At 34.3% G+C, this 12,070-nt stretch overlaps 1 protein-coding gene across 1 annotated transcript; it reads left to right on the plus strand.

The window, feature by feature from the left end:
• LOC108662968 (wiskott-Aldrich syndrome protein homolog 1-like) lies at nt 6,265-7,879 on the plus strand. The gene is made up of 2 exons (XM_018125078.1): nt 6,265-6,283; nt 7,017-7,879. Exon 2 carries the CDS (start codon nt 7,023-7,025, stop codon nt 7,788-7,790), a length of 768 nt encoding a protein of 255 aa, XP_017980567.1. The 5' UTR covers nt 6,265-6,283; nt 7,017-7,022; the 3' UTR covers nt 7,791-7,879.

The raw sequence follows: 12,070 nt of genomic DNA on the forward strand, positions 1-12,070 counted from the left end.
CTCCTATGAAGGCTCTAAGGCGAGATGGTTTGCCAACAATCTTCTATCAAAAATCTTGGAAGAAAATTGGTAGCAGTGTTCATACGTTGGTGGTTGATTTTTTGTTGGGAAGATTATATGCGTAGGTGATAAGTCACACATACATAGTCCTTCTTCTGAAGGTCTCACAGTTTGAGTTAGTAAGTCAATACCGCCTTATAAGCCTCTGCAATGTTATATATAAAATTGCATTAAAGGTACTTACTAACAGGTTGAAACCTATTTTGCCTATTATTATTTCTGATAATAAGAGTGCATTTGTTCTTGGGAGACTAATCTTTGATAATGTCATTGTTGCATATGAGATAATACATTATTTACATAATAAGCAATTGGGTAAGATTGGTAATTTTGTAATCAACCTTGATATAAGTAAGGCTTATGACAAGGTGGAATGGGTCTTTGTACAAGCCATCTTGGAAAAGCTGGGTTTCTCAGATATGTTTATTGAGATGATAATGAGATGCATTACTTCAGTTACCTATTTTGCTCTTGTTAATGGTGGACCAGGGAACAAGTTTACACCTTCAAGGGGTTTGAGGCAAGGTGATCCACTATCGCCTTTCTTATTTGGTATGGTAATGGAAGCCCTCTCCAGTTTATTAATGAATGCAACAGTTAGCAGGAGTATCTCTGAAATCAAAATTTGCAAAGAAGCCCAATTGTTACCAATTTGTTTTCGTAGATGACAGCATGATCTTTGGGAAAGCCCAAGGCTAGGAATCTCAAGTTCTTAAGGAGATCTTTGTAAGATATGAAGCTGTTTCTAGTCAGAAAATTAACTTTGAGAAATCTGTTGTGTTGTTCAGCAGGAATAGTGGTGATTATGAGAAGGTAGAAATTTGCCGAATCCTAGGAATCAATAATGGCAATTGGGGTAGGATATATCTTGGCATGCCATTGGTTAATGGGTGTTCCAAGCGACAAATCTTTAGTAAAATGAAGGAAAAGGTGTTGAAGAAAATCTTAAATTGGAAGAACAAGCTGATTTCCATTACTGGGCGTGCATGTTGATCAAAGTGGTGGCTTAGGCGATTTCTACCTATGTGATGAGTAGCTTCAAAATGCCTGACTCTTTTTGTAGTGAGATAGATTCGGCAATTGCAAAATTTCGGTGCGGTGGTACAAAAAATGCAGCAAAAATTCACTGGAAAAGTTGGAATTCTATGTGTATCTCAAAACACTATACTGATATGGGGTTTGGGATGCAAAGAAATTCAATTTGACTGTGCTATCAAAACAAGGTTGGAGGTAAGAAAAAGGTACTACCCTTGCTTATAAAATGCTTAAGGCATGTTACTTTTCTTGTGTTGGTTTATGGATGCCCCAATAAAATCCAATTCTAGTTATCTCTGGCATAGTATCAAGAAAAGTCAATTTGTCCTTTAAAAAGGTTTGGTGAGGCGATGGTAATAATATCATGGTGCATGCTGACAAATGGATAATACCATATGAGACTCCTAGGAATGTGGTAGTTTGTAATGATGAGGTTGGCGATAACATGGTTGTGGGTGAATTAATTGATGCAGATACGATGACTTGGGACAAAGAGAGATTGAGTTTGTATTTTCCACGATATGAGTGCAGCCTTATGTTATCCATATTGCTTAGCTTTAGAAGACTAAATGATTACCAAATTTGGTTTAGCAATAAGTACAGTGAGTATACGGTGAAATCGGGGCATTGGATGCTAAGCTTTCCTATGGGAAATCCAGGGGTGGGTAGCTCATCATCAGGTATACAAGGAATTTGGAAAAAATTGTGGACGCTAGGTGTTCTGCGGAAATTAATTTTGTTTGCATGGAGACTGTTTAAGGAAGGTCTCATACAAAGAAGGATTAATGTGGAACTTTGTGCACTTTGTGGAGTGGAATTAGAAATTCTTTTCCATTGTCTTGGTGCTTGTCAATTTGCTCGGGCTGTCTTGGTATAGTCAAAGTGGGACTTACGTGATTTATGCTATCACTTTGGGTCAATTATAGAATTTTATCAAGTGGTCTGTGATCAGTTCGACAAAGAAAATGTTGAAGAGGTTGTGGGAATTTTATCAGTTGTATGGAACGCTAGAAACGCGCTCATATTCAAACAACAAAATATGGATCCAATGATGGTGGTAGAGATGGGCATGGGTAGAGTGCGACAATATCAATTAGCTAACACCGATTCGACAAGGAGCGAAGTTTGGAGAGAAGAAGATTTTGTATATGGGCTCGCCTCAATGGTTTGAAAATGAATTCAGATGTTGCAATTTTTGAAGTAAATGGCATGAAAATGGTGAGTGCCTGTTTCATGGTTGAAAGTGAAGCAGGGACGATGCAATTAGCAGGGGTTAAAAAATTCAGGTGTGGATCCTTAGTGGTTGAAGCCAAATTGAATGCATTAGCTTGGTCTTTATATGTGTGCTGTCAAGAGAACTCAGCTGTAAAAGAGGTAGAGCTGGACAAAAGTGTGGCTGTTGGCTGGCTGCGAGAGAAGAATTACAAAGGTGGTGCAAGGAACATTGTTGAGGACTGCTGCCTACTCATGGAGCAACTAAGGTGCATTGGTGCATCACATTGTACTAGGGAATCTAATCGCTCTGCTCATTCAGTTGCCCAACTGGGAAGGAAGTTGCAGCATGAGAATGATCAACTTATATGGACAAGTTTGGAGGCTTTGCCAGAACAAATCCTTAGTGTCTTAAGGCAAGATTGGATTGGGTTACAAAAAGCAGAAGATGGGTAATGATTGTAGATTTTTAAGATTATAGCAATACATGTTTTTTAGAGTGCTCTTTTCCTTATCCTTTGTTTTTTCCCATTGGGTTTTTCCTTGGAAAGGTTTTTAACAAGGCTCAAAAATCATGTATTAGGGTCGTAACGAAGTTTATTGGGTGGAGAAATTTTATACTGTTATATTGGTTATTCCTTACATGTACTGTTTCTTGATGATTAATGAAATTTATCTTTCTTCAAAAAAAAAAAAAACTATAGGCTTTTTTGTTCAACGAGGGATTTTTCAAGAAAATACTGTTCTTTTTCTACTGCTGGCTAGACTAAATTAGGGATGATGAAGTGAAAAAAAAAAAGAAGAAGCAAAATTCTGTTTTCAGCTTAATAATTTAGAATTTTATTGAATGAATCTAAGTCAACCAAATTCTTTTTAACTAAAGTGAAAAAGTTTTTACTACGAAAGGATAATTAAAATGATTGCCTCTTAAAATTTTAATATTTTGAACTTATATGGAAAGCCTATTCAAGTTTTTAGAAAAGTTATAAATAAAAAATTTCTTCAAGAAGTAATAATGTATAGTAACAAATATAGTGTAAGATCCTTTTATATTCTCACTTTATTTTTCGATAAATCATAAAATTATAAGGAGAATATTTTTTTTCATTCATCTTTTTATTTGATCTAATTCTTGTCTCTCAATTTCATTTAGTTTTTTATGTATAATTAACAAAAAATAATTCGATATATTTTTTTACATTAAAACTTATGATTGATGAACATAATTATATGAAATAATTTTTTACATAATACATGAGATAATACATTATTTACATAATGAGGAGTTGGGTATGACTGGTAATTTTATAATCAACTTGATATGAGTAAGGCTTATGACAAGGTGGAATAGGTCTTTGTACGAGCCATCTTGGAAAAACTGGGTTTCTCATGTATGTTTATTGAGATGATAATGTGTCAAGCCCGACCTTATAAAATACTTTCCATGTCATTCATATGATTGACAATATGCTTGCATACTTGGAAAGCCCCGAAAGAAAAATCGTTAAAAGACGACAATGTACCAAATGGTACAATTAAGTTAATTTAAGCCTCGAATTAGATTAAATAGAGAATTTAAAATGAAATTAAGAATATTAAACTCCCAGAATGGTTTAATATGGTGATTTGGAGTTCGAAGATCAATTTGGAGTCAAACCGAAATTTTTACTGTCTAGGGGCAAAATGATCATTTGCCTACCTAGGGACACAACGAGAATTTTTAGAAAATAATTTTTTTATTTTTTTTTGGCCCCATTTGACTTATTGGAGTATAATTTGAGGGTTTGGCAGTGAAAAAGTTTAATTTCGGTGATTTATAGAGTGTAGGGTAAAAATCGTAATTTTACCACCCGTAGAAAAATTTTCAGATTTTGAGAGAATTTAGATCAAATTTGACAAATTGGAGAATGGTATGAGTATAAGGGATGAAAAATATGTCTATGGGCAATTTTTTAGTTTTTGGGGTAAAAATGTAATTTTTGACTTTTATGGGGGCAAAAGTGTAAATTGTAAAAATTACTCCACCAAGACTTTGGATAAGTCTGAGAATTTTATCTAAGCTATGGATATGTGGGACAAGTGTATGGTGAAATTTTGGAAACAAATGGATGGCTAGAATTTAAGGAATTAATAAAACATTAAAAAAATAATAAAATAATATTATATTATTTTAGCCTTTAAAAAGGTAAAAATTCCAGAATTCTCATCTTCTTCAGCTGTCCAAACCAGGGGAGAAAAGGGGGAAAAAAACAAATAAGAACCCTACCTGAAAATTTGGGGAAAATCAAGAGAAATCAAGAAATCAAGCATTGAAAAGGTAAATTTCATTGATTTTCCTTGTGATTTTCACTACCCATGCATTTTTTCCCCATTTCCATGCAAAATTAGAAAGTGGGTATGGACACCCATGCTGGCCAAACCTCCATGGATGAGTTTTGAGCTTGATTTTTGGTTGATTTTAATTGAATTAAGTGATTTTAGTTAAGTTATATTGAAATATAGCAAAAATAAGCTAGAGATATAATTTTCTCCCATTGAAACCCATTATGCCGAATTTTCTAGGGGAATATTGGCTGCTGATCTTGATGTTTATTTGAGGAATTATGATGAATAATGATGAATTATGAGCCTAGAAAAATAATGGGAATTTTCGGAGCAAAAATATGAATTTTTACCCACTAGGGGTATTTTCGTAATTTGCTATCGAGACTGATAATTTGCACCACACTGAGGGACATTAAGTCAATTTGGGTGCAATTGAGGTATAGAAACTGAAAAAAATTAATTTGGAGTTTAAACGGACGCGTATATCGATTTATCGGGTAAAAGACCGAAATAGGCTAACACCGCATTTAGGCAAAAATTTAGACATTTTTGCATTCCATATCAAGCATTAGTAGTCTAAATTAGTTTAATTTCAATTTAGTACCAATGTGGTGAATTTCTCGATTTTGTACTGTGTCAAGGTGGTGAGTCCTCCGATAAAGGCAAGGGAATTGCACCCGAGGACCAATAGTCTGAGTATTTCGAAAATCCCCACTCTAGACACGGTGAGTAACCTTACCATCATTTTAATTATCTAAAGTATGTTTTTATTCGGTTTTGGTGAATTTTATGAAAATGAGTTCAAATGGTAAATTTTTATGTTTTGTAAACAAAATGAGTTTAAATGAAAATATTTTATAAATTGTCTTGAAACGAAATAACGATTTTGAAAATAGAGTAATTGGAGACCACTGATATGTTGTAAATTTAAAATTGAATTAATGGCTTATGTTATTGTATTGGCATGACTGGCTGGGCTGTGTTTTTTATGAATTGTATGAATTGCTTTATTTTACCCTTGCAGGCTGGGTAGTAATATATTAGCCCTGTCATGCTGTCAAAATTTTATTGTATGGTGGGTTTGACCTGCTGCAGTGGGCTGGATTCTGTGGACTAGCCTATTAGAGGGGCACGGAATCCTGTTATATTTTTACCTCGGTTGGAGAGGCGAGTAGGGTAACTCCTGAGGTATAACTTTTAGAGTTCACTTCACGCCAAACCACCTCGTGAAGGGGAACTCGGCCAACGTCAAGGAATGGCTATGTTTTCAAAATAAAAACATGACTTTCTAATAGCCTTGGCGGACTCAGTTGGGATAGCCCTCGGCCAAGGTATCCCAAATAACTGAGTATGATAATAATTTTTGGCATGAGCCAAGCTTTTTAAGAAATTCATAAGCCATACTGATTACTTGCTTTAAATAAATTGATTTCATTTGGTTGAAATAAGTTGAAAGATGATAAATTACAGTTTGATGAAATGTTTTAATAGTCTCCTTTTACTCGACTTTAGATATTTTGAGTGATGTTTGTTTACTCACTGGGATTTTATAATCTCACCACCCTCATTTCCACCCATTTCAGGCTCAGAATAGATTGTAGATAACTGATATCGGCGAGGATTACAGTTGAACTTGCCACATCCAAAGACTGTAGGTTCATTTCTTTTGATACTTTTGGTCATTCGTGGGCCCACGTGTCACTGTAAATTAAATTCTATACTTTGGTTATCTGTATTACGGTATGTAAGAATTTATTTTGCTTTTACGCTATAAAAATTATTTATGCAGTGTTCTTAAAATATCGTTTTATGTGAAAATTGAATATTTTATTGAATATTTTTATTTTATTATAACAGTCATAATTCCATTTTAAACGAATGTTTTAGACATCCAAAATTATTTTTGATTAAGAAATATGTGTTTTCCACTTACATACTATATTTTTAGATGATTTTTGAGATTTTTGGGATAAATGACAAAAATACCCCTGTGAGACGGAAATTATTATTTCATTTGTTTAAGTTGGAAACAGTTTAAAATCTTTTAAAATGTGGTATTTGGAAACAGTTACCCACAGGGGAAATGAGAAGCTGATATTAAAGCCTTGCGGGGTCTCGGTTGACATTCTGGGTAATGAATGTAAATTGAGACGTCGCGGCGGTTGTCACGGGCTCGATGGGAGTTCCGGGTCGTGACAATTAAGTTGGTATCAGAGCTGTTGGTTTGAAAGATTAGAGTTTTGGGTTTAAAGTTATTTTAAAGCTGTTTTAAAAATTTACAGTGTCAGTGTGGCCCCGAGTTAAGTTAGGTTAGGTTGAATAAAATACATGCATAAGCATATAGAGCCTGAGGTTGCCTAAACTCACTTTGTTCCCTCTTATAGATTATTATGTCTCCTCGACGCGAACAACCACCTTTCACTAGATCAGCTGGGAGGGGAAGAGGTCGTTTCCAACGTCGTCAGTTAGGTGCAATAGAGGAGGAATTGACTGCATCCACCATTCGGGCAGCACCTGCTGCTGAACAAACCAAGACTCCTCCACATCCTCCACCTCCTCTACCACTTACTAGTATTCCTGCTATGCCTCTTGAGGCAGTTCAGGCATTAGCAGCCTTCTTTACTGCTATTGCTGGCCAGGCTCAAGCTGGTCAAGCTCTTCCTACAGTTCCTCTGGCTGCTCCTTCAGTACCACCATCCCCACCTCCTGTCCCACCACCAGTGCTGGATGTTTCTGATTCTAAGAAGCTTAAAGAGGCTAGGCAACATAGTTGTGTTTCTTTTATGGGTGAGTCGGACGCAACCGTGGCTAAAGAGGTGGTGCGAATGGCTTTAAGAGCCGAGAAGCTTGCGAATGAAAATAAGAGTCTGCGAGCTGAGTTAGCAAAAAGGAGAAATCTAAGTGTATCTTCTAGTCAGCCACCAAACAGGGGCAAAAACTCCTCTGTTTCAGGAAGTTCACGTAGATGCAGAAATTGTGGGAATTATCATGTTGGGCCGTGCAGAGGGCCTGCACGATGTTTTCATTGTGATCAACTGGGTCACATTAGGAGAGATTGTCCACAGTTAGGACGGGCTACGGTAGCTGCTCCATCTCCACCAGCTCATACGGATATACAGAGGAGAGATTCCTCTGGATTGCAACCGAGACAGGGATGATTTTGACATACCACCAAGGGTAGATTAAATAAGTTGAAATTAGTGCTCTAATAAAGTACGTATGATAGAAAGCTAGTTTGTAAGTTGTAGTTTTCATGCTCATGAAATATATAAAGATTATCAATATATGGACATACATTTGGAGTTGTAATTTACAAGTTTGAAGTATTTAAGATATGATTAAATGGAATTAGCATTAGTTAGGGTACGTAAATCTTTTAATTAATTTCTATGGAGTATGCATGATAGTAGAATGGAGGAACATAGTGCAGTGATGCTATATGGTGAAATCACTATACAATATGGAAAGGGTATTTTCGAGTGGGATTTATTGACTGATGATAAGTGATGAGCAATTTGAGATACATGTAGCTATGAATAAATTTGGAGATTTTTGCTTAAGCAAACTTGTATTAAATGTTATGGTAAAGATATATGAATGCTAGTGGCAAAATAAATACGTTAAATCAATGTTTTGATCGCACACTTGTGATAGAAAGTTAGTCTTGCTAATTGTGGTATAGACTCGAAGGGAAGCCACACGATTGTGAATAATTGAGGTAGTAGCTTTAAAGGTGGAAGAGTTGCTAAGATAAAGTGAATTCAAACCGTTGCAACGCCACAGTTCTGACTATTAAACGCTGTCACGTTAAGAACCCCTAATGGCTAGAAAGCAGAGCAAATTGAGAGTGGCATGAAGATGAAACACACGAGTTGAAGAATGGTCATTGGTTTTCATGCTAAGCTTTGTTGTTTGGAGTCTTAAGTGCATTGGGAGGTATTAAGATAAAGATGATGAGTGAAATTGCAAAGTTTTTTTTTTTTTTTTTTATTATTGCCTTATATATATTGGCATGTAAGAGAAAGAAAAGTTAGAGAATTTTTGAGATGGCTACATAAAAATAAATTAACATGTGGAGTGTTAAGATGAATAATATGATGACTGAAGTCAAATCTTAAGAAATAAAGAAGACAAGAGATTAAGTCTTGTTAAAGACTAAAGAGGAAGCGAGCGAAAGGTTAGATGAATGTATGAGATACTGATAAGAGATGTCAATAGCAAGTGAGGAAAATGTAAATAAAGATTTCAATAATGATATAGCAAATGAGTTTATATAGAATATTGTTATGAGAATATACTGATCTTGTCTTGACCTTGTTGAAAGGAAAGGATTAGTAACAACACAAGTAAACTAGGTGACATGCTAGAAACCCATGGAGATAAATTGAAGCATGAGTAGTTGGGCATGCCTTTATGGAAATGATATACTTGGTGTATAAAAGAGTAAATAAGTGATTAAGTGTTTCAAGAATGTTTAAACGCCCTTGAGAAAGAATTATAAGTTATACATGATGAGCATAAGATGCGTGACTTTGAAACTTGCTAAGGAGCCAAATGGCTAAGTTACGGGTTAAATGATCATATGTTGTGAGACATAAATTTAAAATAAATATCCCTAAGGAAATACTCAAGAGAAGTTCTGCCATGGATCTTGTGAAAGCAAGCACTAAGTTATGTAGTTATAAAAAGGAAGCTATAAGCTGAGAGTGGTATAAGTATTAACATTAAAAAGTACTTGAGGAGAATTTAGTTTCAAGTCTTGTAATTTCAAGTACAATTTGTAAATTAGTTAAGGAAGAATGATGTTATATTCATATGAAAGAGTGGAATAAAGGATGATAGAAGTTAACCTTGATAATGAAGTCAGATAATGAAACTTTCTTAATATATTATGGGAATTGGAATTCGAAAATGCGTGAGGCATACATGATTCAAATGAATCTGAGTTTTAAGTGACAAATCAATATCGAAATGCAATAAGGATACAATATATAGGAGACATGAAGGATAATCGAGGAATAAGGATGACTTTTAGGAATTGTAGTATTGCATAAGATGCAATGATCAAGTCAAGATAAATTTTTGAGATACCAATGGGATTATAAAACATACACGCATAATAGATTATAATTCAATGGAGATGACATTGTGATGCAATGATATACAGTACAAGGAAACTTAAGCATATAATTGGAAATGATAAGAAGAGAATATAAGTATATAAATGATGAGGAACTATGCACAGGCATGATGAGAATTTGTATGAATTATGAAGATTATTCTATTGAATCTTGATTGTGGATGGGAATGAATTAAGAGAAATTAGTCTGAAGGCATTTGAAAACAGAGACTCGTATACATAATGAGGAATATAGACATTTGAATGTACATGTATATGTATGTGTGGAGTAGTGATGTACCCAACTAAAATGAATAATGGTTTTAGTGGTTCGAGATTTGAACTCAATATATTTGATGAGTTGTATAGATAATGTAACGATTAAGAATCTTATCAGAAGACGATTTATGGTGACCTAAGGAATTTTGGAGAAATAGTTAAGGGAATATAATCTATAGTACGATTAAGCCATATGAGATGGATTAATAGGATTAAGAAGATTGAAATTTCCTAAATGCAAAGTAAACATGAAATATGTAGAAATAATTAAAGCCATTAATTTTCCCGAACGCTGAGGATATGTACAGGAATGAGTATGGCGTGTTAATGATATTGTAAACTACACAATAGTGTATGAGGATAGGATGAATGAATGAAAGTCGAGAAGTTTGATATGGAATGAAGTAATAAGATAGTGATTGGTATACCTAAATAAGAATAAAATGCGATCGAAATTGGTATGATTGAGATGGAGTTATGGTTCAAGCTTAATGATAGTAATAGAAGCATGCTTGGTGTCTCGATATAAGAGATCATAATTGTGAAGGTTATTGTTGATCTGATTTTAAAGGATAATAATAGACATAAGCGAAGTACTTGAGTTGAATTGGAGGTAAATGAGGTGAACAAATCGAAATTCCCTATAAAGGGGAGGACATAAGAAGTCGAGCATTAGATGAGAAAACAATACCCCCACATTTTCTCTGAGTTCAGTACATGAAATTTTGAGGTCAAAATTTTATTTTAAGGGGGGTAGTGTTGTCAAGCCCGACCTTATAAAATACTTTCCATGTCATTCATATGATTGACAATATGCTTGCATACTTGGAAAGCCCTGAAAGAAAAATCGTTAAAAGACGACAATGTACCAAATGGTACAATTAAGTTAATTTAAGTCTCGAACTAGATCAAATAGAGAATTTAAAATGAAATTAAGAATATTAAAGTCCCAGAATGGTTTAATATGGTGATTTGGAGTTCGAGGATCAATTTGAAGTCAAACTAGAATTTTTACTGTCCAGGGGCAAAATGGTCATTTGCCACCCAAGGACACAATGGGAATTTTTAGAAAAGAATTTTTTTAGCCCCATTTGACTTATTGGAGTATGATTTGAGTATTGGAGTATAATTTGAGGGTTTGGCAGTGAAAAAGTTTAATTCCAGTGATTTCTAGAGTGTAGGGGCAAAATCGTAATTTTGCCACCCGCGGACAAAATTTGAGATTTTGAGAGAATTTAGATCAAATTTGACAAATTGGAGAATGGTATGAGTATAAGGGATGAAAAATATGTCTATGGGCAATTTTTCAATTTTTGGGGCAAAAATGTAATTTTTGACTTTTACGGGGGTAAAAGTGTAAATTTCAAAAATTACTCCACCAAGACTTTGGATAAGTCTGAGAATTTTATCTAAGCTATGGATATGTGGGACAAGTGTATGGTGAAAATTTGGAAACAAATGGATGGCTAGAATTTAAGGAATTAATAAAACATTAAAAAAATGAATAAAATAATATTATATTATTTTAGCCTTTAAAAAGGTAAAAATTCCGGAATTCTCATCTTCTTCAGCTGTCCAAACCAGGGGAGAAAAGGGGAAAAAAAAAAAAAAAATCCTACCTGAAAAATTTGGAGAAAATCAAGAGAAATCAAGAAATCAAGCATTAAAAAGGTAAATTTCATTGATTTTCCTTGTGATTTTCACTACCCATGCATTTTTTTCTCATTTCCATGCAAAATTAGAAAGTGGGTATGGACACCCATGCTGGCCAAACCTCCATGGATGAGTTTTGAGCTTGATTTTTGGTTGATTTTAATTGAATTAAGTGATTTTAGTTAAGTTATATTGAAATATAGCAAAAATAAGCTAGAAATATAATTTTCTCCCATTGAAACCCATTATGCTGAATTTTCTAGGGGAATATTGGCTGCTGATCTTGATGGTTATTTGAGGAATTATGATGAATAATGATGAATTATGAGCCTAGAAAAATAATGGAAATTTTCGGAGCAAAAATACAAATTTTTACCCACTAGGGGT

Source organism: Theobroma cacao, chromosome 7 (assembly GCF_000208745.1).
Source record: "Theobroma cacao cultivar B97-61/B2 chromosome 7, Criollo_cocoa_genome_V2, whole genome shotgun sequence".
Taxonomy (NCBI): domain Eukaryota; kingdom Viridiplantae; phylum Streptophyta; class Magnoliopsida; order Malvales; family Malvaceae; genus Theobroma; species Theobroma cacao.